Below are 27,513 nucleotides of genomic sequence, written 5' to 3'. Positions count from 1 at the left end.
GTTGTTGTTGCTGTTGTTGTTGTTTGTAGAGACAAGTTCTCCCTGTGCTGCTCAGGCTGGTCTTGAACTTGTCCTCAAACCATCTTTCTGCCTTGGCCTCCCAAAGTGCTGGTATTATAGGCAGGAGCCACCACACCTGTCCCTGGGCCAGTTTTTGATAAAACACTGGTCGATCTCTTCTGTACACATGCTTGCCTCCTTTCACATGTCTTTCCTTCTGTCCTTATGAGCTTTTGTTTCCTTCCTCTAGGCTCGGATCCTGTCCCCTATCACCACCCTAACAACATCCCCTTCCCTTTCCCTCTCACTGGAATTCTTTTTAGAAAGGCTTCAAATAATCTTTGTTTCAATTAACTACTTGTAACTCATATAACTGGAAGATTTTTTATATAATTCATCTAATTCTCATGATTTATGTCTACAAGGAAGTCAAGAAATATGAAAGTATTTCATTAGTGGAAACTGCATCTCTGCCATGGTTCTCTTTGCTTCCACAGCTCTGTGGTGTTTTATCAGCTAATAAGATGTAAAATATGTATTTTGTTATGATTAAATTTTGTTATTAAATTTAGGATCCCACCTCCTGGAATGGAAACCCACATACCAGTTCTCTTCCTCGACTTGAATGGTAAGTAGACACTTAAAGTCACAGGGATTATTGTATTTAATTAAGGTTTGTAATCTATTCAGACTCACATTATTTTGATATTTAAATCACTCTTCTAATCACTCATGTGTCAAATTAAGTGACATTTTTGTTCTAATCAAATATATAAGCATGATATGTGTATAGTTAATCAAAAAAGGAGAACATAAGGTGATTGAGAACTGCATACAAGAGCATTAAAGCAGTTGTGCTGAAACAATAGACAAAGAAATTCCCCGGGGAAATAATCACCCCCAGAGATTCTGAGTCTTTAGGCTTGGCAGGGGCCTATGAATCTGCATTTCTGACTAGTGCCCTTAACTCTGCTCCTCAAATAGTTTTGATGGCAGAAATGATCGCAGTATAACCCTGCCTTAAGGGTAGTCCTTCATATGGCAATTACATGGATGCTGGACAAGTCTAGAACAATGGTTTCCAATGTGCTTTAGCAGTAAAATCCTTTTCTAAACAAAATATTAAATGGAATCCCATATGTAGAAAACAACAGCAGAGTTGCTGAGTTAGCAGTGGGCAGGCTCCTGGCAGACCCTTTGGCAGGGCCGTAGGGCTCCTCAAAACACAGCCTGAAAACCTCTGTTCTGGAAGGAAGCCCAGTTATGGATGGATGGAAGACACAGGGAGGGTAGCTTTGGCTCTTCATGTGAATATATTTTTTTTAAAGCCTGGATGTCAAATGTATGCCTCATAAGATAGTGAGTTTTCTGTCATGGGAGGTATATAAACAAAGTCTGGTTGGCCATTTACAGAGATTTGTGAAGGGCGAACCCCATATTGGATAGGACGTTGGGACACTGGAAGAAGATAATCTTCATATTTCTCCCAAGTACTCAGAACTTTGATTCTAAATTGATAATTTAACTGCTAAAATCTCTAATTTATGGTAAGTTATTAGGTAGGACAACAAACCTAACAACAGTTTACAGGAGGAATTGACATCAGAAAGCAACAAAATTCTAAGGGTTTTTGTTTTTTGTTTTTGAGACAAAGTATTACTGTGTCACCCAGGCCTCACTGCAACCTCCACCTCCCGGGTTCAAGCAGTTCTCTGCCTCAGCCTCCCAAGTAGCTGGAACTACAGGGACCTGTCACAACGCGTGGCTAATTTTTGTATTTTTAGTAGATATGGGGTTTCACCATCTTGGCCAGGCTGGTCTTGAACTCTTGACCTTGCGATCGACCCTCCTTGGCCTCCCAAAATGTTGGGATTACAGGCATGAGCCACCGTGCCTGGCCTCTAAGATTTGTTTAATGAACATACTTGCTCCTGGGACAACAATGGAATATATTCATTCCATCTTATAGGAGACTCACAAGGCAACTTTTTGGCTCCTATCATTTTTTGTTTTTTTTTTTTTTTTGGTTTGGTTTTTTGTTGTTGTTGTTGTTGTTGTTTATTAGAGACGAGGTTTCACTGTCTTGGACAGCCTAGTCTTGAACTCCTGACTTCATGATCCACCTGCCTTGGCCTCCCAAAGTGCTGGGATTACAGGCATGAGCCACTGCACCCAGCCAACTCCTATCGTATTTTTAAAGAATAAAAGCTGTGGAGCACAATGGGCTCATGCCTGTAATCCCAGGGCTTTGGGAGGCCAAGGCAGAAGGACTGCGTGAGTCCAGGAGTTGAAGACCAGCCTGAGCAACAAAGCTAGACTCCATGCCTACAAAAAAATTTTACAAACTAGTCAGGCCTAGCGGCATGTACTAGCTACTGAGGCTGAGGCAGGAGATCTTGAGCCCAGGAGTTGAAGGCTACAGTGAACTATGATCAGGCCACACACTCCAGCCTCAGCAACAGAGCGAGATCTTGTCTCAAAAAAAAAAAAGCCAAATACAGTGTTTCACACCTGTAATCCCAGCACTTTGGGAAGCCAAGGCAGGAAGATTGATTGAGCCTAGGAGTTCAAGACCAGACTGGACAACATAGTAAGAACTCATCTCTATTAAAAAATAATTTTTTGGCCGGGCGCGGTGGCTCACGCCTGTAATCCCAGCACTTTGGGAGGCCGAGGCGGGTGGATCACGAGGTCAAGAGATCGAGACCATCCTGGTCAACATGGTGAAACCCTGTCTCTACTAAAGATACAAAAAATTAGCTGGGCATGGTGGCGCGTGCCTGTAATCCCAGCTACTCAGGAGGCTGAGGCAGGAGAATTGCCTGAACCCAGGAGGCGGAGGTTGCGGTGAGCCGAGATCGCGCCATTGCACTCCAGCCTGGATAACAAGAGCGAAACTCCGTCTCAAAAAAAAAAAATAATAATAATAATAATAATAACAATAATTTTTTAGAAAAGAAAAAAACTGTTGTGAGTCTTGGCGTCTCTGTTTCAAATGCAGTTTAAGGAATGGAAGAAAAAATTAAATGTGTCATGTGTTAACTTCAACTGTAAAAAGCATATATTGAAATTTTTGGTGTTTGCTTAAAAACTGACTTACCCCCTGCTGTTTTTTCTGTGCCCTGGATGTGGTTAGCGGATGACCTCAGTGCCAATGAGCAGCTTGTCGGCCCCCATGCATCTGGAGTGAACTCCATCCTGCCCAAGGAGCATGGCAGCCAGTTTTTCTACCTGCCCATCATAAAACACAGTGATGATGAGGTAATTAACCCCCAAGTTTCTCTTAAAGGGCTTCAGATTAACACACATGCCTTGTGGGCCTGTTTTCCCAGTAAACTGCTGTGGTTTGCCTTGGGGAAAAAGACTGGGTACTTTAAAAAATAGAACATTGGTGTTGCTGTTCAAAAAAGGTGAGGAAAGAAATCTGTTTGATTACAGTGAGTTGGATTTATTTTCTTTCTCTTGTATGCCCTGTAAAACTGCTACGCCTGACTTGTGTCTTATTTCCATCTCCCCCTCATTCCCCCACTCCTAGGTTTCAGTCACAGCCTCTTGGGATTCCTCTGTGCATGATTCTGTTCACTTGAATAGGGTCACACCACAGAATGAAAGGATTTACCTAATTGTGAAAACCACAGTCCAGCTCAGCCACCCGGCTGCTATGGAGCTAGTATTACGAAAACGGATTGCAGCCAATATTTACAACAAGCAGGTAATAACAAGGCCTGATTCTGCCATTCTGGCTCTAAGCTCAAACTTTTTTCCCTCTCTCTATCACAAAGCAGTGTTTTGTGGTGCTAATGCAGGGGATGTGCAAAATGTGACCATTCTGGCCAAGTTATAGTCCGATTCTCATTTATCCAAGATAGTGGGCATTAGGATAGCAGAGGTCAGTGTCATCCAGTAAGGGCACTTTCAACTTGACTGATTGGAGACGTATAATCCTAACAGGCAGTGGAGCTGTGGTATTTCACTGTTTGAAAAGTAGAAAAACTGAGGCTGAGAGATTAAGTGCCAGGTCCAAGCAGGTGAATGACAAAACCAGGGCAAGAGGCAGACTCCAAACAAATCCCTATCCTGCTGCTTTGATGGATCCTATCTCAGAGGTGCTGTCAGTGAAACTGACCCTCTCCGGTGTTGTCTGGCCTCTCAGGAATGACTGATTAAACCCTGGAGAGATCAAAGGAAGGCAGCGAATGGGAGAGAGAAGCAACCACAGAAACCCTGAACATGCTGCAGATTCTATAGCCTAATTCCCAACTAACAGCTGGACATTAGTACCCCTTGGGATTGGAGATAGGGATTCTTAGCTTCAGTTCTTTTCTCTTATGCTGGGTATTGTGCATATCAAAAACATAGTAACTCATAATGCGTTTACAATTTGTAAAATACAAAATAACTTACATTTATCATATAGCTTAATTCAGCTTTTTTTTTAACCAGAGTTTCACCCAGAGTTTGAAGAGGAGAATATCCCTGAAAAATATAGTTTATTCCTGTGGTGTAACTTATGAAATAGTATCCAATATACCAAAGGTAAAACATATGCTACTTTTAAAAATATCAATATATAAATAATGGAGAATGTGTTCTTTCTCCAGATTTCTAAAACATTTTCTCACCACACTTTGGAAGAAAACATTGTTCACATCAAAGTATTGTCATTTCCTTCCCGTCCTTTTAGGCAACTGAGGAGATAGAGGACCGGGAAACGCTTGCTCTCCTGGCAGCAAGGAGTGAAAACGAAGGCACGTCAGATGGGGAGACGTACATTGAGAAGTACACTCGGGGTGTGCTGCAGGTGGAAAACATTCTGAGTCTTGAACGGCTCCGGCAGGCAAGTAACTGAATATCTGGACCAAGGATGAAATCACCAGCCTTCACCCACAATGGACAGACATGAATTGATTTACCAAATACTAAGTCTATCAGAGAAGGAGCACTTGAGTAGCCATCTCATTGAAAGGATTCTGGCAAAACAGTAATAAAAATAATGACTAACTTTTACTGAATACTTCCTATTTGCCATACACTGAGCCTGAGTAATGTAGATATATTATTTTATTTAATCTTCAAGATAACCCCCTGAGATAAGTACTATTGAAATCCCCATTTTCAAATGAGAAAATTAAGGCTGACAGAAGTTAGCTAACTCACTCATGGTTACACAGCTAGGAAGAGGTTCAAAGTCAGCTGTAAAGCCAAATAGTTTGACTCCAAAGCCCATATGCTTAACCACAGACTAGTATTATCTCCCTAGTTTTTAGACCTGAGTTAACTTTTGAGGTGACAACAGGACATTCAAGTGAAAATAATCCATAAAGTAATGGAACTATAAGATGAGATATGTCATTTCATAGGAGCGACAGCTGACATTATGGAGGGTATGTGTTAATTAATAGGAGGAATGTGATTGGCGCCTATCAGAAAAATCTTCCCTTAATGGAAATCCCACCTGAATTGCTGCATGAGTAAAATACAAACAGCATCACACTTCATTGTCATTTTGCAAGTGAGATATAGAGTTAGCGGTCTCTCTTCTACGTTTCCTCTGTCCACCTGTATAAAAATTTCACAACGTAAGTGTCTTTCATTCTGCTGTTTTCCTGGTTTTATTTATTTGTTTATTTATTTATTTTTGAGACAGAGTCTTGCTCTGTCACCCAGGCTGGAGTGCAGTGGCACAATCCCAGCTCACTGCAACCTTTGCCTCCCAGGTTCAAGCAGTTCTCATGCCTCAGCCTTTCAGGTAGCTGGAACCACAGGCACCCACCACCACGCCCAGCTAATTTTTGTATTTTTTAGTAGAGATGAGGTTTCACCATTTTGGCCGGCTGGTCTCAAACTCCTGTCTCAATTGATCCACCTGCTTCAGTCTCCCAAAGTGCTGGGATTCAGACATGAACCACCACACCCTGCAGTTTTATTTATCTTTAAAAAAATGTTTTTGATAAATTGTTAAGCAAATAATAAGTGAATAAAATAATATTCCAGTTTATAAATGTATGTGCATGTAGAACTGAAGTAGTCTATATTTAAATCTATAAATAAACATATGTTACTTTGTTGTTGTTGTTGTTGTTGTTGTTTTTAAAGACAGGGTTTCACCATGTTGGTCAGGCTGGTCTTGAACTAGCGACCTCTGGTGATCTGCCCGCCTTGGCCTCCAAAGTGCTTGGATTACAGGCGTGAACCACCACACCCGGCCTATGTTACTTTTATAAATAGAATAAAAAATAAAGTATTGGCCGGGTGCAGTGGCTCACGCCTGTAATCCTAGCACTTTGGAAGGACATTGCCTGAACTCAGGAGTTCGAGACCAGCCTGGGTAACATGGTGAAACCCCATCTCTACTAAAATACAAAAAAAAATTAGCCAGGCATGGTGGCATGCGCCTGTAGTCCCAGCTACTTGGGAGACTGAGGCAGGAGAATTGCTTGAACCTGGGAGGCAGAGGTTGCAGTAAGCCAAGATCTCACCACTGCACTCTCCAGCCTGGGCAACAGAGTGAGACTCCATCTCTAGTAGAAAAAAAAGGTATTATTTTCAAATTATTATGTTTACAGGCTGTCACAGTCAAAGAAGCACTTTCCACCAAAGCCCGGCACATTCGGAGGAGCCTCAGTACACCAAATGTTCATAATGTAAGTGCATCCTGCCAAGGATCTGCTCCTGTGTGACACGTCTCAGGATCTGGGGTGGGGGAAGGTGGAGTTCACACAGTGGCAAGAGAGCTTATGGCACTGGTGTGGGCATCTCAAAGTGTGGCCTACTTCTCTGTATCAGGGACGCACACCAGGAAGCACGGTTGTCTAAGACCGAGCCATTTGTTCAATCTTATAAATTCCTGTTCAGCAAGTTATCTCCTTGAAAGAAGTTTCTTAAGACATAAATTGAGTTTAGTTGGTTAGAGATGGTGGAGTCAGCTAAGAATCCTGGCAGCCGAGTCCGTAGGTGCTGGCTGTTCCAGGGTCAGTTTTTGTGCCCGTTCTAGCTACCCTGGTGGAGCTAAGTCTGCCACCATCAGTGTGATAAGGAGTCAGCCACTGCATGTAGGCACTCTGGGAGTCCCTAGTTGTTCCTTTGACCATTTTGATTATTTTTCTCAACCAATTCTTCTAGAAAATCCAATTGACAGAAACTGCTTCTAGCAGGGACAACACTGTCCCAGACAGATAGGACAGATTAGTGCACGGACCACTTCAAAGCAGCCACTTCCCAGAAGCAGCTGAGTGGAAGTAAGGTCTTTCCAAGGAAAAACACAGCCTTCCTGTTCTCCAGAATTGCCAGAAAATTATTTAAAACATAGTGAACATTTACAAAAATTGTCCTACAGTGGATTACAGAGCAAATCCCAGTAATCATTATCACACAGATTACTTCTTCTGACCACAATGCATTTATTAGAAATAGATGAGTGACTCATATAGTTGTAAATTGAAAAACACTTTTCCTGAACTCAGCTGTCAAAGAAGAAATTATAATGGAAATTAGGATGTATTTAAAACTAAATAAGAATAAAAATGATACATAGATCAATGCTTGTGAGATGCAGTTAAAGTGGTACTTAGAAATTATTCACCCTAAATTCCCTATAATTCTGTATAAAGCAGAATACCAGACCGTAGAAAAAAATGAAAGAGTGAGGGCTACTATTAGGAAATTTATAGTGCTTATATTAAAAAGTAGAGTAAAAACAACTAGGTAAACATCTAGCTTAAAAAGTAAAGAAAAATTGCTTATGAAGTAATCTGAAAATATATTATATTTTTAATCTGAATCTGATCAAGAATTTAGAGAGGATTACTGGAGGCCAGGAGTTTGAGACCGGCCTCGGGAACATAGTGAGACCCCATCTCTACAAAAATATTTTAAAAATAGCCAGATGTGGTGGCACACACTTGTAGTCCCACTCAGGAGGCTGACACAGGAAGATCACTAGCGCCCAGGAGTTCAAAGTTACAGTGAGCTATGATCACACCACTGCACTCCAGCCTGGGTGATAGAGCAAGACCCTGTCTCTTTAAAAAAAGAAAGAGAGAGAGACTCTAAACTACTAATATTTAGAGGACAGAGGAAAACATTAAATGACGCCACAGGGATTTAATCAGCACAATTCAGACCATGGGAAACGATGCAGAACAAATGACCTAGCTTTTCAAAATAAATTTAAATTTAATTGTTTTTATAACAAATAAAATTTCAAAAAGGAAAACTCAGATTCAAAGAGACTTAAGCGGTATATCAACCAATTGCAATATATGAGCTATTTTCATCTTGATTCAAAGTAAACTGTGAAGTGAAACGTTTAGGAGACATTTGAGCACTGACTATATAATTGATAGTATTTAGGAATCACTTAAATTTTTAAGATGTGATAATGGTATTGTGGTTATCATTTTTAAAAAGGGAAAGGGAGTTCCTTATCTTTTAGAAATTCATAGAGAGAGATTTATAGATAAAATTGTTTAAATTTAGGGAAAAAATCAGAATACATTCAAATTAAGAAAGAAGGAAATATTAAAGCAGAAATATAGCCAGGCACGGGGCTCATGCCTGTAATCCCAGCACTTTGGGAGGCTGAGGCGGGTGGACCCGAGGTCAGGAGTTCAAGACCAGCCTGACCAACATGGTGAAACCCTGTTTCTACTGAAAAATATAAAAATTAGCCAGGCATGGTGGCTAATCCCAGCTACTCAGGAGGCTGAGGCAGGAGAATCGCTTAAGCCCAGGAGGCAGAGGTTGCAGTCAGCCAAGATCATTACATTCCAGCCTGGGCAACAGAGCAAGACTCCATCTCAGAAAAAAAAAAAAAGAAATATAAATTCAAATAAAGAAGGGAATAATAAATATTAGAACAGAGGTATGTGAAATGAAAACGAATAATTAACAAAACTGAAAATCAGCTTGTTTGAGAAGACTAGTCAAATGACCTGACTTCTAGTTAGGATTGATTGGGGAAGAAAAGAAAATATGAGAGAAGATACAAATATTACTGGGAATTAAAAGGAGGCTATTAGTCTTGAAAGAGCAGAAATTTAGACATCATAAGAGTAAACTATGAATAGTGTTATGCCAATAAATGTAAAAGCTTAAATAAAATGAAAATTTCCTGTAAAGACTGAATCAAGAACAAATAAGAAACCTAAATACAGCTATCAACAAAAAGGACTAAACTAAAATAATGATTATGCTCATTGATGAGAATTCACAGTATCAAAAACTTGGCATGTCCTTAAGCTAATCTATAAATTCTCAGCAGAATTTTTTGTAAGATTTGATAGGTTGATTCTAAAACCTGTATGGAAAAGCAGTCAAAATATATTCATACCTTATGTACAACCCAGAGATTTCATGCCTTAGATACATACTCTAGAGATTCTCATACATATACAAATCATATTTAAAACTAAATGATACTAAAAATAGTACACATATCAATACTTGACTATTGAATAAGACCATATATAGTAAGTTATCACTCATACAAAGTATAAAATATGCAAAATAATATTAACTATTGGTTATGAGTATATACACATAAAATTATATAAAACTTGTATGGGAATAATAAACTCCAAATTGAGGGTAGTTACTACTGGAGAGGGAAGAAAGAGGAGGAGAAGAATGAATAATACAGGCTTCAACTGTGACATTGTTTCTTTATATAAAAAGAAACATATTAAATATATTAACCACATTGATAAAACCATTCTTCTCTTATAGGTCTCTTCCAGCCGACCAGACCTTTCTGGCTTTGATGAAGATGATAAGGTGTGCACCTATGAGCACGGTTAGGTTTTTAGCAGAATCTCAGTCTGGAAAGTTATGGGGTCTTCCCATAACTTTTAAAATCTCTGGGGCTTACTTGGTTGATCCTGTCAGTTTAAAAAAAGAAAAAGGGCTGGGCATGGTGGCTCACACCTGTAATCCCAACACTTGGGGAGGCTGAGGTGGGCAGATCACCTGAGGTTGGGAGTTTGAGACCAGCCTGGCCAACATGGAGAAACCCCATCTTTACTAAAAATACAAAATTAGCCAGGAGTAGTGGCGCATACCTGTAGTCCCAGCTACTCAGGAGGCTGAGGCAGGAGAATCACTTAAACCTGGGAGGCGGAGGACGCAGTCGAGATCACGCTGTTGCACTTCAGCCTGAGCAACAAGAGCAAAACTTCAACTCAAAAAAAGAAAAAGAAAATCTCTGGGCTTCTCATCTTAATCATAAGCAAATAGTTCTCTCCACAGCTCCATTTCCAAATTCAAACGCTTGATGTGAAATTGCTGTGCATTTTTTCATTTTATTTATTTATTTTTTTGAGATAGAGTTTCTCTCTTGTTGCCCAGGCTGGAGTGCAGTGGCACAATTTCAGCTCAGTGAGCTCACTGCAGTCTCTGCCTCTCAGGTTCAAGTGATTCTCCTGCCTCAGCCTCCCGAGTAGCTGGGATTATAGGCATTTGCCACCATACCTGTCTAATTTCGTATTTTTATTTTATTTATTTTATTTTATTATTATTATTTTTTTGAGACGGAGTTTCGCTCTTATTACCCAGGCTGGAGGGCAATGGCACGATCTTGGCTCACTGCAACTTCCGCCTCCTGGGTTCAAGCAATTCTCCTGCCTCAGCCTCCCGAGTAGCTGGGACTACAGGCGCACTCCACCATGCCCAGCTAATTTTTGTATTTTTAGTAGAGAACGGGGTTTCACCATGTTGACCAGGATGGTCTCGATCTCTTGACCTCGTAATCCACCCACCTCAGCCTCCCAAAGTGCTGGGATTACAGGCATGAGCCACCACGCCCGGCTTCATATTTTTAGTAGAGACGGAGTTTTGCTATGTTGGCCAGGCTGGTCTCGAACTCCTGACCTCAGGTGATTCACCCATCTCAGCCTCCCAAAGTGATGCGATTACAGGTTTGAACCACCACATCTAACCAATTGCTATGCACTTTCAGTATTACATTGTTACTTACTGTGATAGATTCCATACTAGGACAGTACCACAAAATTGAATAGATATCTGTGTGTTTATGGGTCTAATTCTGATTGGAGAAGGTGTTATATCCACCATAGCATAATCAAAATTATTTCAAGTGGGTAAAACAGGGATTTAAAATTAAGGACCAATTGCAACATTATCTTATTCAACAAATATTTCTTGAATACATATTATATATGAGTTACTGTGCTAGAGACTGTGGATGATCCAAAAAGTATAAGCACAGATTTATGTCCTTAAGAAGTTTAAAATTTAGTCCTCAGAGGCAGTCAACTCCTGAGAAGTTGAAATAAGGTTAAATAAGCTCATATGATATGCTAGAGTTTTCTCTGTTTTGTATATCAATACCTTATGCCTATTTGAAACTTTTAAATCACAAGTATGGGTAGAATAACCACACTGCCAAGTTTGCCTGGGACGGTCCCAGCTGTGCCTGCTACCCAGGCAGAATTACTAATGGAACAGATGTCTTCTGAGAGTGTTTCAGTTTGCTCATTAAGTTATCAAGTCATTATGGATATATGCCAAATTGCTCAAAGTGGCTGCCTCTGGGGAGAGAGGAAGATGAATGGGACCAAAAGATTAAACTACATTTGTAATAACTTTATTAAATCTTGAGCAAACATAATAAAATATTGACATTTATCCACTCTGGGTATACCTTGGTTAAGACAGTATTTGTTATAATATTCAGGCCTTTCCTGTATATTTGAAATATTTCGTAATAAAAATAAAGAAGAGTAGAAAAACTGAAAATTGAAAAATAGAAGAAACTCCAACTTGGGTTTTATTTCTTGTTATAGAGTGACTCAATTACAGTTAGCCTATATTTTTCCCTTGTAGGGTTGGCCAGAGAACCAGTTAGACATGTCTGACTACAGCTCCAGTTACCAAGATGTAGCATGTTATGGAACTTTACCCAGGGATTCTCCTCGAAGGAATAAAGAAGGTAGTGGTGAGATTATTTTGCAGTGATATTTCTTTGTAATTACTTAGAAAATGCATGAAAAAAAGTCTTTCACTAGTGGCATATAATGAAATATGAAGCTGATATTCTAATTAACTAGATGGATTCAAAGCTGTCTTATTGAATGGAACCTATCACGTTCACTTATTTGATCTATTTTTGTTTTGTATCCAACATACCACCCAAATAATCGTAGGCTTTTTGTATATCACTTTAGAACTTCCAAATCATCTTTCATACATCATTTCCTGACTTTGAAGTCCAGTTTTGAGACACATACAAATCATATTATTTTCCACGAGAAGAATGTCCAGCTCTGTCATGTTTGTGTACCTAAAGGAATTTTTAAAAGAACATGACTTTGATTCGTAAAGCAGTTTTCAAAAATGATACCCAAAATGAGTGATTCATGGTAATATTATTACCTAAATTATATAGTCTACCTGCCTTTATGGGAATAGTATTCTTTGGCTATATGAACCAGTTCTGTGACCTTATACCTTATATTAGTAGGTAAAATATAAGATATATTCACCATTATGCTAACAAATTGGAAAGGGAGGAAAGAGGCCAAAGGGGTAAGAAATGATTCAAACAAAAAAGAATTGTGCTCCCTTAGTCATATAGAGCAGGAAAAAAAGAGGCTTGCAAGAAAATGTACACAGTATTCATTCATTGAGTACTTACTGAGCCTCAACTTTCTGTCTTAAAATGTAACTGTGGAAACAAGAGTATAGAAAATAAGATGTTAATCTAGCTTGGCTCCTGGTGATTAAAAAAAGAAAATAGATGTTAAATGATAAAGTGCCAAAATGAACATGCAGGTATTAATAAGGGCTGTGAGAATTCAGAGAAATGGAAAATCAGCATGAGCTGAAATTGGTCTGGTTAGTGACGCTTAAGCTGGATCTTGAAAAGAGTGTAGGAAATTTGGTGTCTCATTTTTGTTCACATACATTAGCACTTTAGTAACTCTTTGTGACTTCATAGATTTATTCCTATTCTTGCCTACATCTATTTCATGGTTTTTCTTTGTTTTGTTTTGGTTTGGTTTTTTGTGTTTTTTTTTTGAGACAGGGTCTCTCTCTTTTGCCCAGGCTGGGGTGCAGTGGCACCATCATAACTCACTGCAGGCTTAACCCCTGGGGCTCAAGCAATCTTCTCACCTCAGCCTCCTGAGTAGCAAGTACAACAGGGGCACACCACCATGCCCAGCTATTTGTTTTTTGTTTTTTACAGTCTGGTCTCCCTGTATTGCACAGGGTGGGTATACATCTGTTTTCGTGCTTAGCCAAATATTATCCTATGAATTTCATTGTTCTCCCGGATATTCCCATGGCTAGGTCATTGCCTCAGTTCCTATGTGTTGCTTAAAGTGTGCAGCATCTGTAAACTCATAACTTCTCATTTTCCCCAGGTTGTACATCAGAGACTCCTCATGCCTTAACTGTCAGCCCTTTTAAAGCATTCTCTCCTCAGCCGCCAAAGTTTTTCAAGCCCCTAATGCCTGTAAAAGAGGAGCATAAGAAAAGGACAGCCCTCGAAGCAAGGCCTCTTCTAAGCCAGGAGGTAAATGCTTGACTTGTCTGTTATGTGCAGAATAGAGCAGAGTGTGTCGCCTGTGAAGCAGCCATTTGCATTAACAAGTCAAGTGCTGCATGTGGACGTGCATGGTCATCACTCCGTGGACCCCCGTTCTCGAATTCCTCTTTCTCAAGCATGCAGAGTCATGGTAGAATCTCTTGTTTGTTGTTGCTGCTGTGGTTTTATTTCTTTGTGTTCATGACTTTTCAGAGTATTTTTTATGTTTCAAGTGAGAAAGATGTTTTCTAGGTGTTTTGAAAATATTAAAGGCTTTTTTAAAATTATTTTTCTTTTTTGTCTTATTCGGGATTTTTAATTTTGTTTTTTATAGAGATAGGGTCTTGCTGTGTTACTCAGGCTAGTATCAAAGTCCTGGCCTCAAGTGATCCTCCTGCCTCAGCCTCCCAGGGCACTGGGATTACAGGCGTGAGCCACTGTACCTGGTCAAAAGGCTGTTTTTTAAATAAGACTAATTATGCTTTTTGCCACAGAATCTGTTTATTCCTGTCATATTTCTCCAGTAGTTTAACTCTGGCCTGCAGAATTGGCTGCTGCATTACTCACATGTAATAAGGGTGTTAGCATTGCTTTTCTAACTTGCATGTACTTAATGTGTATTTTGGCCATTGTCGTCTTTTGTGTGTGATGCATCTGTGTGTCTTAACCTTTGCAGAGCATGCCTCCACCTCAGGCACATAACCCTGGCTGCATTGTGCCCTCAGGAAGCAATGGCAGCAGCATGCCAGTAGAACACAATAGCAAACGTGAGAAGAAGATTGTAAGTTCTGGAACCGTTTCTGTCATATTGCCTGGTGGTGGGTTTAAGGCCCTTTCACAGACAATCATCCAAATGCTAGAAGAAATTAAGACTTGTATTGGATCTTTGTCTTAAAAAAAATTAAAATATGACCGTTGGTAAAGATATTTTGCATGGATGTGGCCATGATCTACAATTTTATTTTATTTATTTTTTTGCTTAGTATAAGTTTGCATAGAAAAAGGGAGAAAGGCACTTTGATTGCTTCTGGTCTTTATAAAAAGTGTAACAAAGAGATATCTTTAATTAATACCAAAATATTTCTAATGTGCCTATACATATTGCCCAGATTCTGAAGTTAATCTACCTAGAGGAATTGCACTTACTTGGAGTAAGTAATCATGCATTTAGCTGTCGATATGTTTGGAAGCTTTTTTATGTTGCCTGATGCTATTGCCAAGATAATTCTGTAGTTAGAGCTGCACTGCAGTCTACCATGACCCTTCATCATCTCACTGTCTAGGGTAGCCTTTGTTAATTACCTGGCAAAATATATTCCCATACATTGGTACCGACCTTGCATTCAGGATGGCTTATGTATATTTTGCCACAGGTAGGTTGAAACTCTACCTGTGAAACCTCATTCCTTAGCACTTGGTTTTAAAATTATAAATTTGAGATACAGTTTTGAAAACACTGCATACCAGGTACCTAGGTTATAAATTATACCTCAATTAAAAAAAAAAAAAAAAAAAAACCCTGTATATTCTCAAGCCTGGAAAGAATTCTGTAATTTTTTTTTGTCTCAGCTTTCACCCTCCTGTGGCTTCCTAGGCTTTGAAAAGTAAAGCCAGCTCGGGGAGACAGGAGGCTGCTTGATGCTTATGTTGCATCTGATCGTCTCTGCTGGGCAGAGTGTGGGGAGTCTCATTTCCCAGTGACACCATGCCAGACCCATTCCCAAAGCTTATTAGTGTGACATCTTTTAACAGTTCCTAACGCACACTGTGTGAGAACTAACTGCAGCTTAATCCAGATGTGCAGTTGGCCACCCCCCTGCATGCTTGGGGTGCTAGTGGATCTTCAGAAACAACCTTCTCATTTCTAATATGAGGAAAGAAGAAAAGCACCATTTCCCCTCCATTTCTTTATCCCTCTTCACCTCCTCTGCCTTTGGTTTCTCCCCGTCCCTCTATCCCAAAACCCCATCCTAGTTCCTGATGGAGAAGAGTCCACATATTAATAGCTGCTCCTTCATCTCTCCAGATCTTGCTGAGCTGTTCCCTCACTTACCTGACCACCCCCTGCTCTTTTAACAAGGGCTGCAGTTTGGGCTAAAAAAGGCCAAATGACTAGTTTGTTCCCTTGCCAATTCTCAGGCTCTGTGTCTGATTGGATCTGTTTATCGGCATGACGCTTATCACTGTGGTGCACAGCCACTCAATTTAAACCTATTGTAACAACACATTTTGGTAGGACACCCTCAAGAGACTACTGGATGAGCTTTCTGGGCTGCTCCGCAGGTATTTTCACAGTTCACAGGGCTAGACTCATGTTTTCTTCACTTTCCCTTTAATATTTTAAAATAAAACCCATCTCAGGGCTTTCAGCTAGCAGAGGGCAGGATGGAACCAGATTATGTTGACCCAAGAAGTCTCAAGCAGCGGTTAGACTCTATGACTGAATGCACCATGGAGTACAGTAAGGAGGATTTGATGGTGTTACTGTTCTTGCCAGAGTCTTACTTGAAAAACTTGTCCTCTACTCTCCATAGGAAACTGGCTTGCTGAGCATTCTGCACCCAAGAGGTTTTTGGGCTCTTTAATTCACTCCAGATAGCAGTTTTTCAGGGTGCTTTGGTAGAGTTTAAGTGCATTGTTTGTTTGACCTAAGGTTCCTGTTTCTCTTTGGGAAACTTTATTTTTTCTCTTATAAGTGGGTACAAACTGTTTTCTTCCTCTGTGACTAATTCACGTTCTTTTCTCTTCCACTTTTGAACAATCAGAGTGACTCAGGAGTTCAGACTGATCAAGAGAGTTTGAAATCATTCTTAAGAAGGACAGTTTCAAGACATTGTTCCTGTCATTGTTTAACCCACCTAATTACCATAGTAACTTCTGTAATAAAATATAGTCAATATGGCTATGCTTGATTCTTAAAGCAATATTTTGTTGTTTGATCAGTTTGAGAAGACATACATATGTACTTCATGTCTCCTATGAATAAGATAGAGCCAACAATATACCTTTGGAGTCTATTTTTTGAAGTCACAAAACATACAGAATAGCAGAAAGTCAGTGATTTTTCCTAGTATCCACATGACCCTTCTCTTAGGTCTTGCATAGATAACATGTGGTTTATTCCTCTAGTTTACAGAAGAAGAAACAAAGGGTTAGAATTGTTGAGCAACTCGCTGAAAGTCTCACAGTTAATAAGAGCATAAGACCAAAGAGCCCCATTCCTCAGCATAATTGAGGGGACTCCAGTGACTCCAGGTGCTTCCAAAGATAGTGCAGTTCCAGTATGCCCTGCGGCTGCTCTTCAGACAAAGGGCTCACTCCTCAGTACCATGGACAGAAGTACTGGAGCCCTTGGCTGGTACAGTTCTGCAGAGACCTCTGGTGAACAGCACAGACATGATTATAATAGAAGTGGAAATTACATTAATAAAGTGAAACTCCTTACAAGGAATCACTGCTTTAATGTGGATTTCAATCTGTTTTTGAAATCAAGGTGTTTTGTCTATAGGTAAATAGCAGCATAAGTTAAATTCCAAAAATCAAATGAAGACTGTAGCTATAGAAAAGCTGGAGAACTTGACTCCATGCACCACTTTAGGTAGGGTTTTCTTTATTTTTGTCCTTAAGACATTGTAGGAAGGTGCTTAGTTTATTCTTCTGTAAGATACAATGAGAAATGATATTTCTGGTATAAAAAGTCTAAACCAAACTCCCTCCAAATACAGTTTAAGCCAATTAAATCATCACTTAATTGGCAATAACTCAGTAAACATTCAGTCTCCTTTTAAGTATTGGAAAATGTTTAATCTCTGCTAAATTTTCCTTTTTCTGGAATAAGCTTCCCTACTGTTTTCATCTTTTCCTCTGGGATTTTGGGTTATTTTCCCCACTGTGAACTGCTACCTATTTGAACTTAATCTCTTGGGGCTTTGCAGATTCTTAGTTTTATTAATGTCATTCTAATCCTTTAGGAATAATTTATTATCTTTGATAAGTTTACAACTTTTTCTACTCAGTAAATTCATGATTACATATTTCATTCAGCAAAATTATATTTTAGGATAACAGGCCTTTCCTTGGTCTTGAGAAGAAATAACTTCAAGCATATAAAGGACCCCAAATTACTAATTCTCATCTTTAAATTTGATTTTCCTTGCAGTAAATAACCTTAGTAATTAATTATAGTAAATAGTAATTTAGTCATTAATTGCATCATATATGCTTGGACTTGGAGAATTGTGTTTCTTTGCCAGCTTAAATCAAAAGGAAATAGAAGAGATACAAACACTTGAAATTTAATTTTGTGCTGGGTGAGGTGGCTCACGCCTGTAATCCTAGCACTTTGGAAGGCTGAGGCCAGCGGATCGCCTGAGGTCAGGAGTTCGAGACAAGCCTGGCCAACATGGTGAAACCCCATCTCTACTAAAAATACAAAAATTAGCCAGTCATGGTGGCAGGTGCCTGTAATCCCAGCTACTTGGGAGGCTGAGGCAGGAGAATTGCTTGAACCCAGGAGGTGGAGGTTGCAATGAGCCAAGATCATAACATTGCACTCCAGCCTGGGCAACAAGAGTGAGACTTCGTCTCCAAAGAAAAAAAAAGAAAGAAAAAAGAAATTTAATTTTGAGTCTAAACATGACAAGTAGAGAATATGGGAAATATAGGCAAAGACTACTGGTTCAGACAATTCTATTCAGTCTTTGTTCCTTCACCAACATTACCCCAAACCCCAGGGAAAGAATGCTCTACCCCACCCACTTTTTTGATAATGCTACTTAATTTAGAATGCAGATTAAGATAAGATGGAAATAGATTAGTGTCTCCAAAAATTTTGTTTTGCCAATTTCAGGAACTTTATCACTAATATTTGATATTCACCTTTGATTAATAGCTAAATAATTAAGATCACCAATTCCTTTACACATTTATATTCAGTCACATTTTTAGAACTTAGTTATAAAAACTAATTATTTTAAAAGCTGAGAAGCATTTAAGAGAGTATTAAACTGCTGGGCACGGTGGCTTACGCCTGTAATCCCAGCACTTTGGGAGGTCGAGGCAGGCAGGAGGTCAGGAGATCGAGACCATCCTGGCTAAGATGGTGAAACCCTGTCTCTACTAAAAATACAAAAATTAGCCAGGTGTGGAAGCATGCACCTGTAGTCCCAGCTACTTGGGAGGCTGAGGCAGGAGAATAGCTCGAACCCAGGAGGCTGAGATTGCAGTGAGCCGAGATCGAACCACTGCAATCCAGCCTGGATGGCAGAGCAAGACTCTGTCTCAAAAAAAAAAAAAAAAAAAAAAAAAACAAAGAAGTATTAAACTATTGAGGTATGTAGAATCTTGAGATGCAAAAGAAAATACTACTATTCATCTAAACAGATGAAAGTTATGTTCATTTGTAAACAAGTATTTGCCACACCTTGAAGATGTTGCCCCCTCCCCATCTCAATTAAAATGCAAATTTATGGGCCGGGTAAAGTGGCTCAGACCTGTAATCACAGCTACTCAGGATGCTGAGATCAGAGAATTGCTTGAGCCCAGGAGTTTGAGGCTACAGTGAGCTACAATTGCACTACTCCACACCAACCTGAGTGACAGAGTGGACCCCTGCCTGTAAAATAAATAAATAAATAAATGTAAATAAATCTTAAAATAAATAATATGCAAACTTAATGAATAGGGCTGATGTTTTGGTTCCAGGTCTTTACATGCATCTAGTTGTTTTAATTGTACAGATATTTTAAACCAGATGACCAATGAAAGAAAGCTATTTTTGAGGTATCTAAGTTTTCCTGTAAATGAAATTTTTATCCGTCCATGCAGAGTCCAGGATTGTTCCAAGAGCAAGAGTGCAAAGTTGTAATTCTCTGAGGGAGGGAGCATGCCTTCTTTTGCTCACCGTTGGTATTCCCAAGTTCTTACGATGATGGCCGGCATGTAGTGGATGCTCAGTGTGTATTTGTTGAATGAAAGACACATTTTAAAAGGAATATTTACGATTTCATTAGGTGCTTCTGAGGTTAATTACAGATGGCTAGAGAGTATATCATTTATTTTATTTGGACGTAAAATATCCACATTTTTTTTCTACCAAAAATAAAAGAACCATTCATTTGGAGAGAGACTGGGGAGTTGGTGACACCCACTTTTGCAAGTATTTACCGATTGTTATGAACAGGGTTTGAAAACTATTTTACAAAGGAGATTTTCATTTAAACTTTGCCATGCCTTCTTCACCTTCTAGCCAAACCCTCTACTCATACTTCCCAAAAATCCTAGAAGACAATGATTGTCAGATAAATTGTTAGTATTTTATTGCCTTACAATATTTAGTATAATATAAAAGTGAGTGTTGAAATTGTGTTTTTTGCCCTTTTGCAGTTGGGTTCTTTGTTTAACTCCCCTTTCCCCCATAAAATAGCTGAGAAATTTTTACAAATTATCTTAACTACCTGTACTTTGCTTTTCAAGGTGAAGATTCTAAAGACAAATGGAGTGGCTCTTCTCTTCCTCTGCCTGTTTCTCTGCTCATTTAACGAGAAAAGAGAAAACATCACAACTAAAAACTAATTCTGAATAACTGATAAAATGTCCAATGCACTTCAGTTCCATCCTTTCTCTTAAACCAGGGAAGGAATGATTTCTAATTAGCACTGAGTGAGCCTAGAAGAACTAAATACCCTTCATATTAGATGACAAGGGGTTTATATTTGCAGGTCTCTGAGAATACTGATATACCTATATCTACAATAGGTGGCATGATCTAGCCAGATTTGGAAAGACAGAAAGAAAACACTGAACACCATGTGAATGCAAATGCCTTTAGCAGCCAAGTATTTAAAACTTGTCTCAACAGTACAGTCACTACAGGGAGCTAATGACTGACTTTTGCTTTACTTCTATAGGACTCTGAGGAGGAAGAAAATGAGCTGGAAGCTATTAACAGGAAGCTGATAAGTTCACAGACTTATGTGCCTGTGGAGTTTGCTGACTTCAGTGTTTACAATGCCAGCTTGGAGAACAGGGAATGGTTTTCTTCAAAAGTAGATCTGTCAAACTCACGGGTCTTGGAGAAAGAAGTGTCCCGTAGCCCTACCACCAGCAGTATTACCAGTGGCTACTTTTCCCACAGTGCCTCCAATGCCACCCTGTCTGATATGGTGGTCCCTTCTAGTGACAGCTCAGATCAGCTGGCCCTTCAGACAAAGGACACAGACTCCACCGAGCACTCCACACCATCGCTTGTGCATGATTTCAGGCCATCCTCAAACAAAGAGTTAACAGAAGTAGAAAAAGTCTTGGTAAAGGACAAGATAATTATGGTGCCACTCAAGGAAAACAGTGCCTTAGCCAAAGGGAGCCCATCATCCCAAAGCATCCCTGAGAAAAACTCCAAATCGCTGTGCAGGACTGGCTCATGTGCAGAACTAGATGTCTGCCCTAGCAAAAGCAGCCAGCCAGCCAGAGGATTCTGCCCCAGGGAGGTGACAGTAGAACACACCACCAACATCCTTGAGGACCATTCTTTCACAGAGTTTATGGGGGTGTCAGAGGGAAAAGATTTTGATGGTTTGACATATTCTTCTGCTGGAGAGCTTTCGAGTAGGAAGAACCTACCAAATAAAACAGGCAGCAAGACCGTCTCAGATGGGCTCCACCACCCCAGCCAGCTGCATTCCAAGTTAGAGAATGACCAGGTAATCATTCCAGAGGAAGCCCTTTGGGTTCTGTGCTGTCAGTAAGTACGTCTAACTGTATACAACCCCAGAGGCCCTTCACTGCAACGACTTGGTAGGAAAGATTCATCCAGATGTTTCTGACAGCAAAGATGAGCCCACAGAGAAGCAGGCTCACTTCCTGCACAGCTGGCCCTGTTGAAGAGCAAGTCCGCCTTGGGAACTAGAATGCAATTTTGAAATTATAGGACCAGTGCATTTTTTTTTACCTGGCATATGGGTTGGTGTTCAATTAAGTGTTCAGATGGATAAGGATCAAGTTCATATCCATTCCCTGAGATGTTCAGTTACTAGCTTTCCCAAAGTATTCTGGTTGCATCTATCATACTTCATCAAATCTGTGATTCATTACTGTATGATCCATTATTTTATGTGTCATTAAGAAAAAATACTGCCAATTAAACTTTAGAATACAAACGGTTATAAGACACACCCTAATTTCAGAGATATTAAAATGAGAGAAAAACATATATATTGTAGAACTGGAAAAAGACAGTCCTTTGGTGCCCATAGGTGGAAAAGTGCTTTGGGGAGGTATGGGCAAATTTCACCAGCAGTTGAAGTTTGGGCTTTGGAAGTAACTCAGGTTGGTTTATAATATTGGTTAATTTTCTTTTTTATTTATTTTTATTTTTTTGAGACAGAGTCTTGTTCTCGCTCTGTCACCCAGGCTACAGTGCAGTGTCACGATCTTGGCTCACAGCAACCTCCACCTTCCTGGTTCAAGCAATCCTCCTGCCTCAGCCTCTCGTGTAGCTGAGACTACAGGCACGCACCACCACACCTGGCTAATTTTGTTTATTTTCACCGTGTGGCCAGGCTGGTCTCAAACTTCTGACTTCAGGTGATCCATTCACCTCCCAAAGTGCTGGGATTACAGGCGTGAGCCACGACACCTGGCCAATAAATGTTGGTTAATTTTCATATGGGAACAAAATGAGTTTTTACTACTATTGCTAAGGAAAATTGCAAATTATATAAATAAGAGACGTTCTGCTTCTGAGTATTCTGCTCCGAAGTACCACCAACTGTAAGAGGTATGGAAGAAGAGTCATGGCTTAGCAAAATAAAGAACTGACAGAGCTAGAAAGAGGCTTGGTGAAAGTAAGATAATCATGCTGCCACTCTATCCCTTTGTTTTGCTGAGCAAGTTATTCCGTCGATGTGGCTTTTTACCCCAATGCTTTTGCCCCTGCTTTCCATACCAGCTCTTAAAATTTTAGTGTATGGTCATTTATACAGCATCCTCATTACTGAACTGCCAAAACCTAAACAGTCATCTCTGACAAGAAGAAAAAGACTTCCTTCCCCAACGTAAGAATAATGATAGTCACTCACCACTGTTCTTGCAAGCAATGCATGCATGTGTTTAGGTCTTCAACTTCCTTTACATGGATTAAAGCAGAAGCTGCATGGCTGGTATACATCAGCTTTTCAGTCCTTGTTCGTCACAAAGGCCAGTGTCAAAGACTCTGATTATTTACTGTAACGTTAGGTTTGCTTCTCAAACCTAAAGGTGCTACAAACTCTAGGGGCACAGAGCGTGTGGCAGAGGGTGCCTCTTAAAAATTCAAATTCACGGCCGGGCTCAGTGGCTCACGCCTGTAATCCCAGCACTTGGGGAGGCTGAGGCAGTTAGATTACCAGAGGTCAGGAGTTCAAGACCAGCCTGGCTAACATGGTAAAACCCCATCTATACTAAAAATACAAAAATTAGCCAGGCATGGTGCCACATGCTTATAGTCCCAGCTACTTGAGAGGCTGAGGCAGGAGAATCACTTGAACCCAGGAGGCAGAGGTTGCAGTGAGCCAAGATCGCGCCACTGCACTCTAGCTTGGGCAACAGAGCAAGACTCTGTCTCAAAAAAAAAAAAAAAAAAAAAAAAAAAAAATCAAATTCACCTGGGCTTGGTGGCTTGCGCCTGTAGTTCCAGCTATTCTGGAGGCTGAGGCAAGATGACTTGAGCCCAGGAGCTCAAGACCAGTCTGGACAACAGAGTGAGATCCTGTCTCTGTTTAAATAATTTTAAAAATAAAATAAAATTTTTAAAAATTCAAATTCCCAGGAGTCACTGCCCTCCAGCCCTAAGATTTTGCTTTATACAGTGTGCATCAGGGGAAATAAGGTATTCACAAACCCTTCTTTCCTCCCCATCCCCTTCCACCCCCATAGAGTAATAGGAGACAGGGCATCTGAGGGCCATACTGTGGGAAGCACTGCCCATGGAAGAGGGAAGAGGGGCAACAACCCCATTCTTGCCTAGATTATGTAGGACCCAATAGGAAAAGGTAAGGATTGGAAAGTTTTCAGAATAGTGTGTTCCTGCCAAAGACCATGGTTTAAAATGAAATTTACAAACATGGTGGTTATATCAAAATAATGGGATTATGGAGATTTTTCTCCATTAAAGAGTTTTTGGAGACCAGGCACAGTGGCTCATGCCTATAGTCGCAGCACTTTGGGAGGCCAGGGCAGGAGGATCACTTAAGCCCAGGAGTTTGACACCATCCTGGGCAACATAGCAAGACCTTGTCTCTACAAAAATGAAAAATATTTTTGACTTAATGTTTTTGTTACATTGGTTTCAATAATTTGTTTTGATGGTTTAAAATTTTTTCTGAGAACTCTAAGTTGGACTTTTGTTCAAACCGCTGAAATGACTTGGACTGCACATCTAGAAGTAACTTTTTTTTCTTTTTTGAAATGGCGTCTCACTCTGTCACCCAGGCTGGAGTGCAATGGTGCAACCTCGGCTCATTGCAACCTCCACCTCCCTGGTTCAAGCGATTCTCCTGTCTCAGCATGAGTAGCTGGGATTACAGGCACAGGCCACCACGCTCGATTAGTTTTTTGTATTTTTAGTAGAGAAGGGGTTTCACCGTGTTCCCCAGGCTGGTTTCAAACTTCTGAGCTCAGGCAATCTACCTGCCTCAGCCTCCCAAGGTGCTAGGATTACAAGCGTGAGCCACCGTACCCAACCTAGCTTTTTTTTTTTTTTAACTTTTACTTTGGGTGTTGCTGTCATTACTTTTCCTAGAAACATCACCTCAGGGCTTCTATAGTGTGAATTCCAGCATTGGATTCCATAATAAAACCAATCCTGTGAATCCCTTTAGGAAGAGCTCCTTTCTTGTAGTGGGTGTGGAATGGGCTGAGATTGGGTGCTGTGGGTGGGATGGCAGGTAGGGATGAGAAGCATGAACTCACCAGCTTCTGCATTCCAGGGAGACACGACCTCGAGGTAGGAGCGGCACGCACCCCCTCCTCAGGCCACAGCTTGGCGTCTTTGTTCACCTGGTCATCTTGGGCAAACACCAGCTCCATCTTTAAAACATGCTGCCATCCGGCTGGACCTCAGACCAGAAGCTGGAGAAGCCACGCCGGGCACTTCCTGGGCCACCTCCTTTCCTCTCCCTAGTGGGAGAGGCAGCACTTTGTCACTTGGGTGAATCAACAGCCTCTGCTTTTTCCAGAAAGCAAGAGAACTGAAAATCCTGGCTTAGCTAAGTGACAGTATTTTTGTTTGCACTTACTACACACCTCCACTGTATAGAAACCTCTACAGACTCCAACAGACTATTCTTGTACAATTTTCATCAGTTCTTACTGTAGAATCTGGAGTCAGTGCTCTAATCTGTTTTTTATAAATAATATATATTATGTATATGAAACGTGTATCTATAGTATGTCTGGAGACAGACAAGGCTACACACTAAAATGCAGATAAAGGTGATTTGTAGAAAATTATAAGGTACTGGACTTTGTTACAAAGCAACTTGGGCGATCTCTTATACATGAGCAGATGAAAAATATTTTATTGCCTAAGAATGAGCTTGCAAATCCCTCTTTGCAGAAAAGGTTATAGAATGCTGTTCTTTATAACCAAAGAACTTACATAAGACAACATTTTTGCTGTCCACTCTTTTGTGTGAACATGTATGTTTGACTGCGAGTTTGGTGCCATAATTCCCTTGGCTACCAAGCCACGTGCTGCCGTTCTCTGTCCTCTGTTTCATAAGCACACTGAGAAATCTCACAGCTATATTCTTTGGTCTTCCACCTGCCCCACCACCTGCTGACTTGACATTGTATTATAACCATTGACAGTGACTGGGGCCCTGAATCCACAGATGCCTGGACCATGGCTCAGCCCAGCCGGGCAGGTGGAATGAAGAGAGCAGTATTACTGTAAGAAAACACAAGGACAGCCAGGAGTCGTGGTGGGGTGGGTGGGGTGGGAGGTGTTGATTTTCGTGTGTGTGGTTTTGTTTTGGATTGGTAGGTTTCACTGTGGTGTGATTTTGCTGTTGTTATTTTGCTTGATTCTGGAAAATGCTGAGGAGATGGACTGAGCTATGAAGTTCAGTGGTTCATACTTTACCATGTTTGCAGGAGATGATCGAATACAGGTGACCCTGCTGTCGTGTCTTCATTTATAAAATCCTCCTATGAATGGAGACATTGAAGGATTATGTGTATGGAAATTTTTACAAAAGTCCTTTCTGTACCTATTCTGTAGATGCCTGTATAATCAGTCTGGATGTACAGCTATAAATGTGTTGTGAGCGCAAGAGAGAGAGAATGCGTACAGCCTGCTGTACCTTTTTTCTTTCAGTTCTTCGAGTTGGTAAATGAGTAAGACATTGGAAACCTTAATGAAAAGCTGCTGTTCATGATTTGTGTGTATAGTGAGCTGACTGTAGTATTTTACTATTGTCTGTTTAAAAAAAAAAAAAGAAAAACTGTAATTTATATCCCCTTTCAACTTTATTGTGTTTAATTGGTACAGATTTCTGTGTGTGTGTGTGTGTGTGTGTGTTTGTGTGTGTGTTTTAGAATACAAACTGTGTAATTCAGATTTTAAAACACCAATTGTTTCTCTTTAATAACCCTGACATTAGTTTCACATCTGATGTACCATATTATGTGTGCATGTCTCTGTACTGTTAAACAATAATAATATCAGCTAGCATTTATTGGGGGTCAACTGTGTACTAGGCACTGTTCCAAACATTTGATATTCATTATCTCATTTAATCCCCACAGCAACAGACCCATAGGTATTATGGTCATTAAGTGTTTGACAAGTGGAAAACTGAGGCAGAGAAGTTACTGATGGAGCCTTAGCAAAGCCAGGATCCAGGCCACACTTCTCTTGTCAGTCTCTGTGTTCAGCCTGCTGGCATGTCATGGACAGACGGGCCTCTTGAAGGGAGAACTGGGCACCTCCAGAGGACAGAAGGGTGTGGTGAGTGTCACAAGTTCCAGATGGACCAATCCCATTGTGATGGAGGGGTGGGTATCTGGAGCAGGTAGGACTGGCTGTTATCCCTGTTCAGGATGCCCAAATCTTTACAGCAAGTAGCAGCACCCTGCCAACAGTAAAGTAGTGGCTAAAGGTAGCTTATTATAAAAATCTTATCTAAAAACAGAATTTTTTTGAATTCTTACAGAATTATTACAGAATCTTCCCAGAAAAAATCTCAGCTGTTCACAATAGCCTTTCTGAAGTTACACAGAATTAGATCTGACTTGTCCTGGACAGGAGGGTGCCCTGTGTAAACTTCCATGAGAGAGGAGAGAAGGGATCCAAAGAAACCCCAAAGCTTATCTGAATTTTAGAGAATAGGTTTAGGAAGAGGAAGGCAGCTATTTCGTATTTAAATCAAAGATGACAACTAAATGTATTAGTTGAAGAGAAAATGAACAAATCATCATTCCCCTTGCTAGTGTGAGACCACTGGTGTTCAGGTCAGTGACATATTCATCTGCTGTTATGACTAAGAACAAACTGGGTTTAGGACATGTTTTATTGGATAGTTAGAGGCAGGTGTGTCACAGTTATTTCCAAGATATAGTAGTACCGGTGCCGTCACATTTGCTGGTAGTTTTTTAGACACACATTTTATCATAACAAAAATACAACCTTGTGTTTCTATGGCACGGACTTATGGGGAGAATAGCTGTTTATGAAAATGCCTTTGGGGTTATGGCTCGAGCTATGTCCACTAGCACAGGAATGGGAGTCATGGGGACCAACTGCAGCATCCTCATTGTGTCCTCCTGGGGAGAGGAAAGGGTCATTTGGAGCTGCCAGTTTCCCTTCCTGGGGGCCTCTGGGAGTTCAGTGAGAACTGGAAAGAATTTGCTCAAAGGGAAACCAGAAAAGAAGTAGCTCCTTACCTAAAAATTTCATTTTGCCTTGGTTGTGAGTCCTTTCATTAAGA

The 27,513-nt window shown here is 40.3% G+C and overlaps 1 protein-coding gene across 14 annotated transcripts in view; it reads left to right on the top strand.

Moving 5' to 3' along the window:
- The window catches only part of KIF13A (kinesin family member 13A), a 222,749-nt gene extending 196,491 nt beyond the window's left edge, over positions 1-26,258 (top strand). For 2 of the 14 annotated variants that reach the window (XM_064363005.1, XM_064363003.1), the window contains 12 exons: positions 573-628; positions 3,137-3,261; positions 3,536-3,712; positions 4,444-4,536; positions 4,685-4,837; positions 6,567-6,644; positions 9,727-9,774; positions 11,842-11,947; positions 13,383-13,534; positions 14,223-14,327; positions 20,455-21,246; positions 21,930-23,042. In XM_064363005.1, coding sequence (XP_064219075.1) covers positions 573-628; positions 3,137-3,261; positions 3,536-3,712; positions 4,444-4,536; positions 4,685-4,837; positions 6,567-6,644; positions 9,727-9,774; positions 11,842-11,947; positions 13,383-13,534; positions 14,223-14,327; positions 20,455-21,246; positions 21,930-22,133 — 2,089 coding nt within the window. In that variant the 3' untranslated portion in view covers positions 22,134-23,042. Of the gene's footprint in view, positions 1-572; positions 629-3,136; positions 3,262-3,535; positions 3,713-4,443; positions 4,537-4,684; positions 4,838-6,566; positions 6,645-9,726; positions 9,775-11,841; positions 11,948-13,382; positions 13,535-14,222; positions 14,328-14,655; positions 14,698-20,454; positions 21,904-21,929; positions 23,044-24,510 lie in introns of those variants that run through there. The other 12 variants (XM_064363012.1, XM_064363011.1, XM_064363015.1 and 9 more) reach the window with 10 other exon arrangements.
- Positions 26,259-27,513: the final 1,255 nt, after the last annotated feature.

Source organism: Aotus nancymaae, unplaced genomic scaffold, assembly GCF_030222135.1.
Source record: "Aotus nancymaae isolate 86718 unplaced genomic scaffold, 86718_ANA_hifiasm-v0.15.2.pri h1tg000051l, whole genome shotgun sequence".
NCBI lineage: Eukaryota > Metazoa > Chordata > Mammalia > Primates > Aotidae > Aotus > Aotus nancymaae.
Note: the sequence above shows the minus strand (reverse complement) of the source record. Positions and strands in the feature narration are given on the sequence as shown.